This window comes from Fundulus heteroclitus, chromosome 21, assembly GCF_011125445.2.
Source record: "Fundulus heteroclitus isolate FHET01 chromosome 21, MU-UCD_Fhet_4.1, whole genome shotgun sequence".
Classification (NCBI taxonomy): Eukaryota; Metazoa; Chordata; class Actinopteri; order Cyprinodontiformes; family Fundulidae; genus Fundulus; species Fundulus heteroclitus.
Genome location: NC_046381.1, coordinates 11,893,056 through 11,911,529, shown reverse-complemented (window position 1 = coordinate 11,911,529; position 18,474 = coordinate 11,893,056). Strand labels below are relative to the sequence as shown.

At 39.4% G+C, this 18,474-nt stretch overlaps 1 protein-coding gene across 27 annotated transcripts in view; it reads right to left on the bottom strand.

Moving 5' to 3' along the window:
• The window catches only part of si:ch211-285f17.1 (sickle tail protein), a 175,262-nt gene that overhangs the window by 2,024 nt on the left and 154,764 nt on the right, over positions 1 to 18,474 (bottom strand). For 12 of the 27 annotated variants that reach the window (XM_036125273.1, XM_036125264.1, XM_036125272.1 and 9 more), the window contains 10 exons: positions 12,891 to 13,021; positions 11,615 to 11,762; positions 10,669 to 11,170; positions 9,753 to 9,951; positions 9,398 to 9,666; positions 8,590 to 8,745; positions 8,190 to 8,312; positions 3,994 to 4,074; positions 2,241 to 3,890; positions 1,600 to 1,743 (listed from right to left, as the gene is read on the bottom strand). In XM_036125273.1, the coding sequence (XP_035981166.1) occupies positions 1,600 to 1,743; positions 2,241 to 3,890; positions 3,994 to 4,074; positions 8,190 to 8,312; positions 8,590 to 8,745; positions 9,398 to 9,666; positions 9,753 to 9,951; positions 10,669 to 11,170; positions 11,615 to 11,762; positions 12,891 to 13,021 (3,403 nt within the window). Of the gene's footprint in view, positions 1 to 1,599; positions 1,744 to 2,240; positions 3,891 to 3,993; positions 4,075 to 7,838; positions 7,953 to 8,189; positions 8,313 to 8,589; positions 8,746 to 9,397; positions 9,667 to 9,752; positions 9,952 to 10,668; positions 11,171 to 11,614; positions 11,763 to 12,890; positions 13,022 to 18,474 lie in introns of those variants that run through there. The other 15 variants (XM_036125287.1, XM_036125289.1, XM_036125286.1 and 12 more) reach the window with 13 other exon arrangements.

The window sequence follows — 18,474 nt, the reverse complement described above, 5'->3', positions numbered from 1 at the left end:
ATATATTTTAATGGCTGCTTTGTTATTGTTGTCTGTCTTGGCCAGACCACCATTGTGAAATTGGTCTTGGATCTCAATGGGTCTTTTATCTGGCAACAACCAAGGATATCAACACATTTGAGAAAATCAAAACAAATAAATCTCCAAATAAAGTTATGGGAAATAATGGGAAATTACACAAGGTAAAAGTATTGAATGTGCCAATTGATATGTGTCAAATACGAGGGTCTTTGTTGATGATGACAACTTCAAGATGTCTTCTGTATGGAGGCAAAAGGTGCATGAGGTCAAATCTTACATGTTCTAGGGGTTATGTTCTTTCCACATCTGGGTTACGACCCCAACTGAGCCTCTACAGATGATTTTAAAACAAAGGAGGGTTCATAAAATGTAGAGATAATGGATAACCGTGAGCAAGACTGTAATACGATAACTGCGTGACATCAGTCAGATGTGTCTTCAGATCCACTGTAATAGAGACCGCAGTCTGTCTTGCCCACATCTATAACCATGTACAACGACCCTTCAAATAATCTTGCCTAGGTTGTGTCACAACAAAATAAATTTCCAGTGGGATAACTAAAGCATTTTCAAATTTGAATGTAAATCAAATTCATAGCAATGGCTTAGTTGTGAACTGATTTGTTTTGATTTTCTGTTTGTGTGGATGGTTCCGGTTGTTATGGACATCTGTTTAAATGTCAATAGCCTTTTCATGAATATATTAACTGTGTTCAATACTTATTTCCCCTGCTGTATATGGAAATTTTGTTTTGTTTTTTCTAGAACTGAGAGACACGTTACCAAGACAGAAAACAGTGCAAAGGTTAGACTGCACAATGGCAGACAGGAGTATGTCTCTGTGTTAGAGGGATTGTTAGGCGTCGCTCGAGGCTGTCGAAGGAAATTGAGAAGGCAAAGATGCACATAAGGAGGTTGAGTATATAGGAAAAAAGTGTTAGGGGTTTGAAGAGTGATATCAGAAAGGGGAAAACGTTGGATCGTATGCCACTGAATGGATGGTGCAATGTGAGTAGGTTACGCCAAGTCCTGATGGTAAGAAAACGCATCACCGTGGGGTTAAGGAAGCTGAGCAGTAATGTTGGGTTTGAGCAGAGTAGCAATACGAGAAGGTAGGAGCCAAACAATAAAATCAGTTAAATCTATATTCAACCATTGCCAGAAGGATCTTAGGATTTGGCGACACTGTTTAGGAACTCGGCTGTGATGGAAACCTGGAGATGTGATGACAACTGAGATGATGACAACACAAGAATCCACTTTTCTTTGCCTTTCTCCATTATTGTTTTGTATAGCCACCAACACAGTGAAAACCATGAGCAGTGTGTACATGCAGAAGCATACAGTACAGTGATGTTAAGGGGTAACAGTCAAGTGTCAAACATGCCTTTGTGTCTTTGCAGATTCGAGAGAAACAAGAACAGATCCACAGATGCCACCATCGTGGCTTTAGTTTTTATTTTTCACACGTGAAATCTCACAGCTTTGGTAGTCTCCCCCCACCCATCCCCCATATACGCTTCATGCTTTCATTAACCTATTCTGCTAGTCTCCGGTAAGCCCCTATAGTAAAACTACCTGTCGAAACTGCCTCTGACCGTCCTGCAGTTTTTGCTGTTTTCCAGCTTTGTCTGTTGTAGCCGGCGACTGTCTGGACTTCGCAGACAAAGGGACCGGCATCCGACTAGTGGGGGAAGCGGCATTGGTGTTCTGCAAGGGGATCCAAACGAAAAACAAAACAAGAAATAAAAAAAGGGTAGAAAAAAAAAAACACAGACCAAATAGGAAGTATGAGAAGTCGAAACATGGGAAAAAGTTTTACACCTCAAAAAAAAAATCTGCACCAGTGAAAGACCATGCATCCAGAATGACCATAAATCTGAAAGTCAGTATATACAGTGCATGCAGTCGAGAATAAGGAAGTAACGACCATCGTGACAATGTCTCTGATGATCAGTGCGCCACTTGGTGAAAACCTCAAAGGTTTAGCAATAAACTGCAGGAGGAAGATGCTAGTCAGGAACCCATAAAAATGCCACCCCAATCATGTCACCATGATTTCATAGTGGCAGAGAGCCACGGGGGTTACTCCAACATTTCTGAGGACCTGCGGAGTGGATTAAAGACCCTGTATTTTCAGTGGTTAGGGTTGAAGGTAGGTTGGAAAGGGAAAGAGAAGGACCCAAAATCTCCTGGAGCAACAATAGCTAGAGAGAGACCTGTTGTACGGTGGTGGGCACACTGAGGACGGTGTTGCCGATGTTGGTGGTAGAAGGGGCGGCAACAGGGCGAGGAAGGAGATGAGGTTTTTTCTTCTTCTCCAACAAACCTTTGCTGGCTACTTTAGACCCATGTGCTCTAGAGGTAGGGAGAGAAGATGATCTCTTCAACCCAACTATATCCGAGTCTTTCCCAGTTTTTGCATTAGTGTCTTCAGCGCTGATTGGCTCATCCGGGGAGGGTGGTCCCATTTCACTAATTGTGGTTTCTAGCTGTTTGATGGTTTCCTCAAGACTGTTTAGAGTCTTGTAGGTATTCTTCCGAATCTCATTGGTTCTGCAAAGGCTGTCTGAGTTCTGGTCTTTCTGTGTGATAGACACTGATCCCTTGCTGGTCTCTGCAAAAGATTTTGAGCGTGCAATCTCAAATCTCTTTGCTTCCTTGTGCTCTCGGACTGTACCATCAGATTCTTCCTCGTCTTCATACACCACCACCTGTAAGGTCTTCTTGCCAGACTTGTTGCCTGTTCGAATTGCTTGGGTCAGGGCTGCTAGCTGCTTCTTGGGAAACTTAAACTTGAACTTCTTTTTCCCATCTTGTTTGGCATCTCCATTTGTCTCTGTGTTCACTCTGCCATCTGTTAGATCAGATATGGAAGATGAGGATGAAGACGATGACGCTGTGTGTTCACCGGTACTCTGTGTGGACATGGTCTTTTCACCACCAACAAACTCTGCACCTCCAGCTTTCACCTGCAGCCCACTGCTCCTCTCCGTGTCTGACTCCTCGCTCTCTTCATCGATGCGCTCTGCTGCAAGCATTCTCTCCATTTCTTCTTCACATTCAAATATGGTAGACAATCGCTTGTAAGCTGAGCGGATATCCATTGGCTCATCAAAAATAATGATGACAGGCTTCTTGTTAAAGCTATTGTCCTGTGGCTCAGCGTGATCGACCATGTTGTTGGCTCTGTTTGATGCACTGCCAACGGTAACTGTCTGGACACTACCTTTCTTGGCGTTGACCAGTTCTTGGTACTCGCCACAAGACAGTGGCTGTACCTTTTTGTTAGTGATCATAAAAGCAATGTCTGGTGGTGGGGGTGCTTCTTCTTCCGGTAAGTCAGGACTAAGACCGGTGCCATCGTCACTATATTCAACATTAGCTCGAGGTAAATTAGATTTGTCACTTGCAGTCTTTCTAGGTGGAGGAACCTTAGGCACCTCTTTCACAAGATTGCTAGTTGTGGTTAATATTTGCTCAGGCTTTATATTTTTAATCGAGGGAGCATGGTGCTCTGGTGCTGGTTTAGTTTTCTTTTCAGTGTTTGTTTTGTTGAGTTTTTTTTCCTTCTGTACTTCTGCACTAGTCTTCAAGGACTCAGCACGTTTAACTTGCTTTCGTGGGAGTTTGAATCCATTCAGTCCAGTGGGTTTAGGTGATATAGGTGGAGGTGTAACAGGTGGGGGTGATTTTGGTGGTGGAGACATGGGCAGCATCTGCTGTTGCTGGCTTGGAGAACTGTCATTAGCATTGACATTTGACACCTGTGTTAGAGGCTGTGTGGGCTCCCTGTGTTCGGGGGTGTCTTCCAGTCCGGATGGAGGTGGGCGATCTTTGGGAATCTGGCCAGTCACGTAATATATGACCTGTCAACATGAAATTTAAACACTTGATTTACTTTCAAACCCAAAAAGTAGAATGACTATTGAAGGAATTTACAGAGTGTCAGAAAATGTAAGTTGCACATACCCCTGGGCTCTGTCTTGCAGTGGTGTTTCCATTTTCATCTGTGTCTGGATCTTTATCCTCTCGACTTGGCTCTGAGCTCTGCTAGGACAATGTGTGAGGGAATAATATTACTGTGCAACTGGTGTACCAGGTTGCAACAGCTCAGCTCTGAATTAAAAAAAAAATCCCAAATCTGAATTTATTAATTATTTACCAATTTACCAATTATCGTCCATGGGTGAGTGAGAAGATATTACCACATCCCTTTGAATTTACAGCGGGGGAAGTGCAAATTTTTGTATATTTGCTCACGTAGGTAAAAATTAACAGTCTCTAATTTTCTTATAGTAGTTTTATTGTAACTACGAGAGAAATAATATTAATCCCAAATCGTGAAAAATTACAAAAAAATTAGATTTCCATGTCATTGATTGAATAAGTATTTTATCTGCAATAATCAAGTCAGATTTCTGGTTCTCAGAGATTGGTGGAGGTTCTTTGTTCCAACCATTTCTCCGTCGTGGACAAGACCAGAGCACTGTCAACAAACAAGACAGTGAGTCCACAAGGGTGGAATGCTAATAGATTTTCCAGTTGATCGTTTAGCAAATCTCTCCCCTGGATAGACAACTATTGGTCTGTGTGTGTGTATTTTTATTGACAGTAATCTAAAATCATTATCAATTAGGACTGTGTAATATTAGAAAAATATTCAATTGGGATATTGTTGAGTATAGCGCTGACGCTGTTGATTTCAATTAACTCACATTTTCCTCCCTCCTCTCTCTCTTTTCTATTGTCTTTTCCATTAAACATATTGAATACTCTATGCAAGTTCTTGAGTTGCGGGTTAAGGATGACATACAGGCCACCAAAGACATACAGGACCGCCTTGAGCTTGTCAGAGAACTGCTAAATAATCTAGACAAGGCTTTGTAATGGTCTGCTCAGATCTAGTTTCTTTACCCCTCCTAAGATGCGTGCAAACTTGACGGCCAATCAAAAAGAAATCTAGCCAACAATGGTTTACCTATTAATTTCATTGTCATGTTTTGCTGGAGTACTAAATACAGTGGAACATTGTATTTAGATGCACCCTTCTGAACAATACATTTTCAAAATGTATACATTGCCTGAACATCCTGAACACAATTTTCTCCCTACAAACAAATGTACAAGATGCATGTGGGGCGAGCACGAGCCGGCCTACTGTATGCCACTCATAGCCCAAGCCAGTATTGTGTGGCTGTTTTGTCACCCGTATTGCGTTATCCCTTTCTTACTGTAACTGCCATAATGTCAGCCAAAAAAAACAACAAAACCCCCAGGAGACAACTGTGGTGGAGAGGTGCCAACTTCCAGCGGCATCAAAGATAAAAAGTGCAAAACTTTTATGCCATGCATCACCCAAAGAAAATGAAAGTTTTCTGCAACATAAATCTGAACAAGTGGGAGGGGGAGCACCCTGCCATGACATTAAAAAAGTCATAATGGAAACACTTTTTAAAACAACCTATTCTGTTTCTGTTAACTCACAGTCATCTCTATCATGCCACAACTCATAACCTTACAATGCCTCTGGCAAAAACAATTGGCATTCTGAGAGCTGTGCTCAATGAAATAAAAGCTTAAAACATTTGAACTTTTATGTAATCTGTTGCACATTAAACCTAGTCAAGGACATTATTCTCCAAATTAAAATAAAACTACAATTAAAAATAGAGACTGTTCATTCAAACAAGATGGGTATCGAGTCAGTTTATTTTTATCACTTTCTGTTTCTGCTTTGCTGTTCCAATACACTACAAAACTGTATGTGGCTCATATAAATATGTGTAACCTCTTTAACTGGAGATTATAGGTTTTTGATCCCGGCTTTCTATTTTTATTTCCTCAGTTTTTAAAAATGGCTTCTTGTTACGTTTTATGAAACGATTTATAGTAATTTCAGTAACAACAAGTTTACAGTAAACATGTGCTTACACTCATCATACACCACACTGAAGTATGTGTTTTACAAAATTCACTAAAAGGGCCAGTTCCATTTTTTTTAACCATTTTATAAAATTATTATCAGTAACAGCTTTCTTTTTCCTGGACAGATAACATTTTACCAGGAGCTTTTTGGAAAGATAATCGCATCCTCTGAGTGATGGAAGCTAACAAGCTAATCCAATGTACGCTGTATCAATTTGCCTCATCGGCTGATTTTACAGGTCAGCTGACTGTTCCAACCACCCGGGATAATTTTAAAACAACCACGAGACCAGGAAAACACATATCATTTTCAACGCAGGTCCAAAAAGTTTACTCTATAGTCTATTGGCAATGGTACATCAGCTAGCCTTGAGTCTGCCAGTCGTGAGGACATAAACAATAGAGCGTTAACTAGACACTGCCTGGATTGATGCCACAGAGGTGTTACTGATTTTAAATAATATATAAGCTGTTGCAAACTGTGGCAGTCAGAGACAGAGATGAGATGAAACATTTGATCTTTTACCTGTCTTTATTAAAATTCTCGATAACAAAATAGAGGAACTACCAAGATAAAGAGTCTAGTTGCCAAAAAATAGCACAGGAGGATTCAACACTAAAGCGTATCCTCTCATATCAGTTTGGTCTCTGTTAAATTTCCTGAAGGAAGACTGGTTTGTGTATTTTCAGACATCACCAGGTCGGCGCTCGGGTTGGGTCTAGGCTAAGTCTATTGATAATACTTCCCGCTCGTCATTATTTGCTCACGGGATCTCACTGCTCCTCTCCTTCTTTCAGACACCTCCGGAGCCTCAATACAGAAAATCCTCTGAACCGTACGAACGTTCTTGTAAATATTGTTAATGAACATCCTTTTGTTCCACCTTCTGTGTCCTGAGGTATTTTTCTTGTGGGTCTGAATAACGTCATTAGACAGTAACTGTCGATTTTATCGTCTGAGGGACGCTGGGAACATTTTGAGTTTAGGCTTACAGTGTCGCCCAACATCTGAATTGTAGGTTTTCAGATGCTCATGCTTAAGAAGCTCATGGCCGGTAGTACTTATCGAAAGTAAACACACAGAAATACAGATAAAAAAAATCCCGTTGCCAGTTATAGCAGCTGCGTTTTCTTCCATGTAGGTCACTGACACGTTAACACTTACCAAACTAGACATAAGCCACTCAAGAAATTCTCCACGTTCATGAATGAAAATGTTCGGCAGCTTAAGCAATCATATTTGCCATCTGGTATGGGGTACAGTCCATCTATAAGATTTGAAAACCACCACCACTTCCTTTATTATTGATTTTTTTAAACCTGCTTTCTCTTATACTCCGGCATATGTTGCCACGTCTACTCTGATTATTTGTTCTCCGTCTGACTAGCTTGTTAGTCTTCCACCACTCTAGCGATTCATGTGCTTTGCAACAACCTCACGGACATATTAGGTCTTCCCACTGCATACAAATGAACTGTTACTGATAACTTCACACCACTCACCCTTTACATTTGTCTTGGCTGGAACATGTGCATATTCTTCACAAAGAGTTTTGTCAGAATAATAAACAGCGCAGTTGGAGTTGGATTGGATAAGGGCGTGAAAGCTTGGGAAAGCAAATTGAGGTGAAGTTGTGCAAAGACAAAGAGATTGGGAAGTAAATACTTCAGAAGATAAGTGAGGGAGAGGAGCATGCAAAGTGGCCAGACTGACCTCTGGTGAACCAAGTCTGCAAAAACACATTGTGTCTATAAATGTGAGGTTTAAGTAAGTTTAAGTTGTTTCGTTGAATTGTCAAGAAACCATTTGACTAAGGTCCTTTTTTTTTCTTCCTTAACATACTATTGTTTTTTTTTTCTGAAGAAACACCCTTAAAGAAAGACACAAGACGGTTTAATTGCCCATAACATACAAGGTACATTACAGGTCCTTTATTGATTTGGTCAGTCTTGAAACACGTCACACAAAAGACACACCAGCTCGATTTTATGCAGACTTAATCCTGAAAAAAGAAAAAAAGAAGAAAAAAAAAGCCCTTGAAATCCAGCAGAACCAAACAAGGGAAGGAAACAAGGCGGCAAGGAAGGGAGTTTGGAGAAGACAGTTGCTATAGGTTTCTCTGGAGCCAAAGCAAGAGCACATGGGTAGTAGAAGTGTTAGGACACAGGCGGTTAGTGCATCACACTACTGTTGGAGGCAGGCAGTTAGTTGGGCAGCTGCTCGGCGGCACGCGTGTTACCTTTTTCTCTTTGAGGGGCAACAAATTCCCTGGTCTTAGCTCTTTGATTTGGGGCTCAATTCGATTGGTGGGCTCGACTGAATTTTTTATCCCTAGATCCTTAACTGTGCACTTCTGGAAAACCTGAAGGTTGGGAGACAAGTCAAAAGGACATGGGGACAACGACTTTCAGGACGGGGTGAAGACTTTATGCACGACAGCCGCAGCTGTACCGACTGTTTTCGGGTGACAAGGGGGATCCTTTATTTTGGCAATCCGTCAGCACCCAGCCTTTGCCACTTCCAACGAAATCAACCACCACAGGAAGAAGCGAAAAGCAAAAGACCCCCAATATGCAGAAATCAATCAACCCTGCTTACATGTTTGCCAGGACATGTGTGAGTGTGGATATGCATCTAACCTGAAGCTCGGCCATGATCTTGTCGCCTTCATCCTCCTCTTCTCTTTCGACAGAAGCGGTGACAGGAGGAGGTGTGATGGGCTTTGGCTTGATCTCTGGAGGGACCTTTGTGGGCTTCGGCTGAGGGGACGGAGGAGGAGCATCCTCCTCAACCTCCTGTGAGAAGTCATGTAAGTTATACTACTTCATGTAAGGCAGCAAGGATTCTTCAAAGTTGATTACGCAAGAAACCATGCTGCATTACGGTGACAAAAACTTGAAGAGGGCGCAATATTTTATATTAGATTTTTACGTAAATAAAATTGTTATTATAGTTTAAAATGCACATGTAATCATGTTTTAAAGCAATAAACCTAAAAATCTTCTAGGTATAAAACAATGATATATCAAAATGTGCATTTCCTTAGATTTAAAAGCAGATAAGTAATTTCAAAACTTGAATTTTTAATCTTAAAGAGCCATTGGAGTCCCACTACAACATTTATCATATATAAATGAAGACATAGTGTCTGTAACAGCATCATCTGGAAATCCTTAACTGTAATCACACAACTGATTGTTTTCTTTACCCTTTTTAACATGAAGATGTCAAATAGATACATTGTTTTTTTAAGCTACAAGCCTAAACACGGCTGAAAAAAACCCAAAAAACTATAATACAAGCCTTTTAAATGAAATACAATACGGAGTTTTAGACCATCCCAATTAAAACAATGATGTAAATAGCTTAACATGAACTCCTTAATGCAGGCCTATCTCTGGATCCATACTTAGTGGAATGTCATGACATTAACTACTTAATACTGACCTGGGAGGAGAGGCTCTCCCTCCGACCTGTGTAGACCACCTCTCCAGAACGCGTAGTAGTCATGCCTGAGCTGGAGCTGGAGAAGGTTTTTCTCGGAGGAGGCGGTGGTGGGGACTTGTTCGATTTGTCAGACCCCTGTTTGGTCAAATTGTCACTGGCTGCTGGCTTAACGGCAGTTTTTGAGGATGTCGGCTTGATGGATTTTTCCATTAAAAGCTTGGGAAGTTTATCAGAGCCCCTCTTGGCAGGTTTGTCTACTTGAGGCTCCTCTGCAAAACACATACAAATAAATAATGCTAAATGGATAACAGGCATAAAATGACACAATGAAGTAGCACTGGCGTTTGATTTGTACCTGAAGGTGACTCGACAGGGACGGGACTGTCTCTCTGTTCCACTATACCAGCAGAGGGCAGTATTTGCCTTTCCTCTACCTCTAAGCTTGGTATTCCCTTCATCATGTTGGCCTGGGCCTCTTGAAGGATCTTCTCAAAATCTTTGCCATCATAATGACCCATATTCTGCCTCCTCTCTTCCCATTCCTTCTCAGCTGCCTACAAGTTTTAAAAGAAAAATATAGAAGATTTAAAAAAAAAAGTTATTTCTCAAAAAACAAAAAGGTATCAAACCATTTAGCTGGTTAGATTAGATAGCTAGACGTAGATGGCTAGATAAAGTGCCCTGCAAAAGTATTGTAATCCCTTGAACATTTTTGCATTTTGTCATTTTACAAGCATACACTTTTATGTATATTTTAGGTGACAGACCAACACAAAGTTGGTCAAAATTACAGCTGCCAGCCATCTGGGGTATATCACTATATGTTAGCTTTACACATCTACAAATTGACATTTCGGCTCATTCTAGTGCTGCGTTCCATTTACCTTAGGAGTCTGAACTTTCCTATGTCATCCTGGTGCTATTTGTTAATCAGTTTTCTTTTATTTAAGCCCTGTGAAGGACAGCCGTACTTATGCTAAAATTAAATTACAGGCCTGTGAACAGCCAGCTGCACTAGAGCCTATTTAGGGGTATCAGAGCAATAGAAGGTGAAAACAAAAGCGCTCCAAATTTAAACTCAAATTCAATCAATTCAATTACTTTCTTCTGCTTTACAGTTATGCACTACTTTATGTTGGTCTGTCACATACAATCCCTACAAAATACTACAAAGGTTAAGGTTGTTATGTGACAAAATGAGGAAAAAGTCTAAGGTGTGTGAATATTTTTTGCAATGCACTTGCAAAACTTGAGTAAACAGCTAAATATACCTCGATGGACAAGACTCTGCTTTTGCTTTTCTCCTTAGTGGTCTGGAGCTCCTCTATTACGGGATCCTGGTGAGGAGCACCGTTACCATTATTCACCAGATTCCCACGAGTCTTCTTCAGGCGGGCAGGACTCGGGAGGTCTGAGATGGCCCCCTTTGGGTATTCTTGGTCTTGAGGCTTACTCGGGTTGGGACTGGGAGTGTGAGTGGTGCTGGGGGTGATGGGAGGACTGGGCTGAGTCGTGAGGGCTGCAGACTGCTGGGACTGCTGCATGTGAACCGGGGAACTCTGGACGTGATGGATGAACACCGGGGAGGAGGGCATCACCTCGGATCTGACGGTGGAGCTCTGTGGCTCCGGTGTAGGTAAGGAGGAGACGAGCTGGGCTGATGCTGATGCTGGGGGGGCCTCTGCGGTGGCTTCTGCAGCTGCTGCGTGGCTGCTACCCACTGAGACGTTAGTGGAAGCATCAGCGCCCTTCTGAGGAACCTCAGATGTACATCTGCGGAGGGAGTGAAACAGTATTCGATACAGAGCATACAGGAGGCAGATGAAAAACACTAGGATGTCAAGAAATGTGTTTTCTTCAACGATATAGATAATGGGCAAGCAAACCCAGGAATGAGTTTGGTATCTGTATGAAATATTAAAATGGAAATGAGGGGCTACAATGCCCACCAAATGAACTCGCTTATCGGTTCAGTGAAGGTGATAAAAGAAAACCTAGTTGGATCCCAGATTCCTCTGTCCCCACGGAATGACCTCTTTGATGGCATGGAGGCAGTATAATCAGACTGTGCAAATCTCCCACATCAGGCTCCTGCCAGGAGCGCTGCACAGGCCTCTTTGATTTAATCTTAAATTGGCCCCGTCACACACTCACCCCCCAGTACTCCAGGAGCACCTGTTCACCCCGATCCCTACTTTAGCTGCGTTTTCCTCCCACCTTCTCAGGCTGCTGAGAGTGTCGGTCAGGCTCTTGACCCGTTTTAGCATGCTGTCGAGTTTGTGAGGCTCCTCCTTCAGAAACTTGACAGCCTCCACTTCCACTCTGAGCACAGCTCGCATTCTGGTTTGCAGGGCTGGGAACTCTCCTGTGGTAACACACATGAGAACCATGCAGAGTTTATATATTTTTTGATTACAGAAATATTACTATGTACATAACATGATCTACGTGGCTTTTTGGTGGAAAGTAAAGACAATGATCAATGTAACAGGTTAGCATGACAATATATGTCATGGGAATTCAGTTAAATTCAGTTTAACACAGTGCATCTGAATTCAGTTTAATCTAATTCAATGTAACTCCATTCTTTGCAGTTTAGTACTATTACGTTGAGTTTAGCTGAATGAAATTCAGTTAATTTAAAATAAATTCAGTTTAATTCTGTTAATTTTAGTAAAAAATAACTTTAGCTTATTTCTACTTAATTATTTGCAATCAGTACAATTTGATTCCTTTATTTAATTCAATTAAATTAAAGTACATTTAACACATTTTGCTCAAACTGATCAGTACGATACAATTCAGTTCTCTTTAAATCTATTCAGTTCAGTTCAATTCACTTTGATTTTTATCTTAGCTCAGTTTAGTTAAATTTTTATTTCTTATTAAACGAAAAAACTGTTAAGTTAAGTTCAGTAATATTCAATCTGAACCCATTAAATTTTAATTTATATATATATATATATATATATATATATATATATATAGAGAGAGAGAGAGAGAGAGAGCGAGAGAGAGAGAGTAATTATTTAATTCAATTCAGTAGAAGAGAAGTGAATACCTCCCATTCAAATTCAATTATATACTCTCTAATTCAGTCTAATTGTTAATCAAGGCAACAGTCAGATTAAAATGTAGTTGCATACAGTTCAGTTCAGTCCAAATAATGTATGCCCTGCACACTTAAAACAGTCTTGTTAATTTCAGACTGAATGGCTTGACCATTCAACATACTCACATTTTAATTTAAACAAACTATTATCAATCATTTTTGGTTAAGTCCACATTTTAAAAGATTGTTCAGCAAAGGAAGTCAACCTCCATTTAGTGGTCAGGTATCCGAAGGTACTGCCTGGCAACGTTTTAGTCCTACAACTGCTGGTAAAACCGAGAGCTCATCTGCCATTTACTATTTATGGTAGGACTTGGTTAAAAGGGACTGCAATGTTTGTTGTATTTTTCCTAAGAGAAACATACCTGTCCATCAGCTTACCTTTCAGGCCTGCCAGAGACTCTCCCACCTTCCTCAGGGTCACCGCTCCCTCCTCCACATCCTTTAAGGTCACCACCCTGGTTGTTGCTGCTGAATCCTTTTGTAGAGACCCTACATACTCCTCCAGCTCACTGCAGACACAGCAAATAATTTTCATTAATATATATATATATATATATATATATATATATATATATATATATATATATATATATATATATATATATATATATATATATATATATATATATATATATATATATATATATATATATATATATATATATATATATATATATATATATATATATATATATGTAGGCTGCACAGTGGCGCAGTGGGTAGCGCTGTTGCCTTGCAGCAAGAAGGTCCTGGGTTCGAGTACACCCCTGGGTCTTTCTGCATGGAGTTTGCAACAGACTGGCGACCTGTCCAGGGTGTACCCCGCCTCTCGCCCAGTGAACAATGGAGATAGGCACCAGCACCCCCCGCGACCCCATGAGGGAGAAGCGGTTTGGAAAATGGATGGATGGATATATATATATATATATATATATATATATCCATCCATATATATATATATGTATTAGAAATATTATCCTATATCAACACAGTTCATTAGCGAGACCCGCTTACGTGTCTCGCTTCACGAGAGCTGGAGTTTGTGAATCAACGTTACCGGTGAGCCAAGAGCGGCGACACCAGAGGGAGCGACAGTGCGGCTAGCTTGCTGCGGCTAGCTTACTAACATCACGGCTGCTAACCGGGACGAGGCCAACGTCCGGCAGCTAACCGACCTAACAGAGAAAACAACCAGTGGAAAACGACGCGTTGGATTGACAACAGGCAGAGGTAAAACTCTGCCTTGTCCGTAAGTACCGCTACTCACCACAGTTAGCTGAACAGCGAGAGATCGGCTGTGCTTGAACAACGCGTCTGGCCCAAGGTGTCTGTGTTCACAGAGAGACAGCGCAGTGGCCTCCAACTGCTGAGCAGGAGCCTTAAGGAAGCGACAGGCAAAAAGAAGCGAAATAATGCCTCCAAAAGGATCCAAGACCGACGGGAGACAAGATGAGGACTATGTATCACTCACGCAAGTCAAAGAGTTGCTGAGCCAGCAAAAGCAAATGTATATGGAGTTACTCCAACAACAACAGGACAATTTTAAGGGTTTTGTTAAAATCATTGTGGACACTACTAACACCAGAATGGACGCAATGACACGAGAACTACAGGACATTAAAACCAGTCTGCAATTTACACAGAAAGACATTGACGACATTAAAGTAGAAAGTGCTAAGCACAAGGACCGAAATGACACGGTGCAGTCAGACATATTTAAAGTATGTGAGGGTATGATGACTATCACGGATAAAATGGAGTACCTTGAGGGGCAATCAAGAAGAAATAATTTGGTTTTTGATGGAATTCCTGAATCACCAAATGAGACTTGGGCTGAGACTGAGGAGAAAGTGAAAACTATTTTAAATGAAAAGCTAAACTTTCAACATAAGGTTGACATTGAGAGAGCTCACCGCACCGGTAAACAGAGAGGAGACAGACCCAGGCCCATTGTTGTCAAATTTTTACGATACAAGGACAGATCAACTATTCTGCAGAGCACCAAGGCACTTAAGGGATCTAAGATTTTTATTAACGAAGACTTCACGGATGCAGTAAGGAAAAGGAGGGCGGAACTAATGCCGGACTTAAAAGCAGCACGTCAAAGAGGGGACATTGCTTACCTACGTTATGATAAGTTGATCACCCATCCACGTACTAGTACCCCTAAATTATCCAACAATGTATGACAGACAGCCAGACATAGCTGACGTTCACTTCTGAATGAGAAACATGCAACATATCACGGCCTATGAGGATATAGAGCTACCCGTATTCCAACACAGAAACTATCATCAGCAAGATATTGAAATTGACATTGATCCTGATAACAACTTCTATAATGTCAGCAATGATAGTTGTCACTATTACAGTGATGATCAGTTCAATAACAGCATTAAAATGGAACAAAAGCTGTCAATAATTCACTTTAATAGCAGAAGCCTCTATGCAAATTTTGACAGCATCAAACAATACCTCCAACAACTTTCACAGACATTCAATGTTATTGCCTTATCAGAAACTTGGCTCAATAGTGATAAGGGCATAGACTTTGAAATCAATGGTTATGAAATGGTTTGTAAGAACAGAGAAAACAAAAATGGAGGAGGAGTAGCTTTATATGTTGATAAGAAGATTAATTATAAGTTGATTGAAACAATGTCAACTGTGATGGACAACATGTTTGAATGTGTGACTATAGAAATACTCATGGAAAAAAGGAAAAATGTCTTAGTGAGTTGCATTTATAGAGCCCCTGGATCAAACATTGAAGTATTCAACAACTGGATAGAAGAAAAATTTATAACAATTAATCAAAAAATAATATTTTTCTGTGGGGATTTCAATATTGACCTTCTCAATCCAAATAGACATAGAATGACTGAAGAATTTATTAACACCATGTTCAGTTTAAGCTTGTATCCTAAAATCACCAGGCCCAGTCGCATTACATCGCACTGCGCTACCTTAATTGATAATATTTTTACAAATGTGCTGGAAAATAATTTAACTAGTGGAATATTAATGAATGACATAACCGATCACTTACCAGTGTTCATAGTCTACGACTGTAAGTGCAAAACAGACAATCAAAAAATAGAGACGCATTACAAACGGGTTACGTCTGAAGAGACACTAAGAGCTCTAGAAGCCGAGTTGTTGGCCTATGATTGGAGATTAATATATAAAATGAATGATGTGAATTCAGCATATGATGAATTTTTAAAAATATTTAAAATATTATATAACAAGCACTGCCCAATCAAACAATATAACAGGAAAAGCAATCAAAAAAATGAACAGTGGATCACAAAAGGAATACAAAAGGCATGTAAAAAGAAAAACAAACTTTATAGAGAATTTCTAAAACATAGAACGTCTGAATCAGAAAACAAATATAAGAAATATAAAAATAAGTTAACTAATATTATAAAAACATGTAAAAAGGACTATTATTATAAATTACTGGATAGGAATAAAAACAACATTAAGGAAACATGGAATATTTTAAATAGAGTCATTAGAAAAGTTAACAATAACAAATATCCAGACTATTTTATAGATAATGAACAGAATATAACTGATTTGAAAAGTGTCGTCAATAAATTTAATAGATTTTTTGTTAATATAGGACCTCAACTAGCAGAAAAAATACCGACTACAAAAACTGCAACTCAGCAATATCTAATTGAGAATAATCCCAGCTCCTTATATCTCAACCCTGTACTAGAAGAAGAAATCATAAACATTGTGAATAACTGTACAAATAAGACTTCCACTGACTGTGATGATCTGGACATGAAAACTATTAAAATAGTAATTAAAGGAATCTCTAAACCACTAACTTATATTTGCAATTTATCATTTCAAACAGGATCATTTCCCAACAAAATGAAAATAGCGAAGGTCAAACCAATGTATAAAACTGGCAACAAACACCTCTTCACTAACTACAGGCCTGTTTCTCTTCTCCCACAATTTTCTAAAATCCTGGAAAAACTCTTTAAGAAAAGACTGGAACAATTCATAGAAAAACATTCGCTACTTATCAGCAGTCAATATGGATTCAGAGCAAACCGGTCAACATCGCTGGCCGTAACTGACTTAATAGAAGAAATAACCAACGCAATAGATAGTAAGAAACTGGCAGTAGGGATATTTATAGATTTAAAGAAAGCTTTTGATACAATAAATCATGAAATCCTACTTAAAAAATTAGAACGCTATGGAATTAGGGGAGTAGTTTCTGACTGGATGAGGAGTTATTTAAAGAGCCGGAAACAATTTGTGAAATTGGGAGATGTGGAATCTGATTGGCAGGAGACTGTCTGTGGAGTACCACAAGGATCAGTATTGGGACCAATTTTATTTAATCTTTATATAAATGATATCAGTAAAGTGTCCAATGCATTAAAATTTATCTTATTCGCTGATGACACAAATATTCTAGCCTCAGGAGATAATTTAGAGCATCTTCTCTCAACAGTCACTTCAGAGATTAGTAAGTTAAAGATATGGTTTGACCATAACAAATTATCCCTAAATTTGGACAAGACGAAATTCATGGTCTTTGGGAACAGTTATAAAAATATTGAAATTCAAGTTCAAATAGAGGACGTAACTCTAGAAAGGGTTTTTGCTAATAAGTTCCTCGGTTTAATAATAGATGACAAAATCAGTTGGAAACCTCATATTCAACATTTACAGAGTAAACTCAGTAGAAGTATATCCATATTGGCCAGAGCTAGACATGTATTGAATGCTAAATCACTTCATACTCTATATAACTCTCTGATTTTACCATATTTATCATATTGCTGTGAAGTGTGGGGAGTTAATTACAAGAGCTCTTTACATCCGGTAACCGTCCTACAGAAACGAGCCATTAGAATCATCCATAATGTCGGTTATTATGAGCACACAAACCCGCTCTTCATAATATCCAGAATTCTCAAATTTGACGACCTTGTAGAATTTAAAATGGCTCAATTTATGTTCAAGGTATCAAAGAAGTTGTTACCTGAGCACATACAGAGCACGTTTTCTGAAAGAGAAGGGGGGTATAACTTAAGGGGTCACTCAATCTTCAAGATCCGCAATTTTAGAACAACAAGGAAAAGCTTCTGTATTTCAATTAAAGGTGTAAAGTTATGGAATAAGTTACATGAAGATTTAAAACAAAGCAATAGTTTAACACAATTCAAAAGAAGGTACAAAGAGGTAATTTTCAATAGATATACACATGGGGACAGAAAGCAATAAGGTGTGTATTGAAGATAATAACTTGGTGTAAGGGTTTAGAAAGATAAACCAGCATAAAATGGGAAAATGTATAGGTAAATATTAGTAACTGTTACTTCAAACTGCCACTTTGATTTTGATTTTTTTTTTTCTAATGACAGTAGAACTCTAAAGTCTCAAGTGTTTAGGGGTAGGAGTTTATAAGTTCTCACTTCTTCCTACCCCGTTTTGAGCATGATATGTTAACTGAAACAAAAATCTGTATTTTCTCTTCTTTCTTATGCACTTCTTGTTACTGTGCACTATTTTATTTTTATATTTGTATCATGTTCGAATAAATAAATAAATAAAAAAAAAGGGACAATGCAAGTTTCTGCAGTTCACTTCTGCAAACTAAAAAGATGAATCATTGTGTAGTAGATGCTCTTTGTAAACACCAGGGGGCAGAGTGCAATAATTTATCTAAGGATTCATACATGGGGAGCAGAGGTGAGAGTGATGACATGATCCTTAGAGAAGGAAATAGTACATTGTGTCTACAACGTGTTCGGAATGAACCAGCATTAGATCTGATTTCCACAGGATATGTGTTGCTTAGACTCGACTTTATTGTGTCCAATCCCAAAAACCAAAAAAATGTTTCCTCACTGACTGAGGGCTACTCAGTTATTTGCAAGAGGGCTACTCCTCACGTTGAAAAAAGTTTCGGCGAGCAATTCCA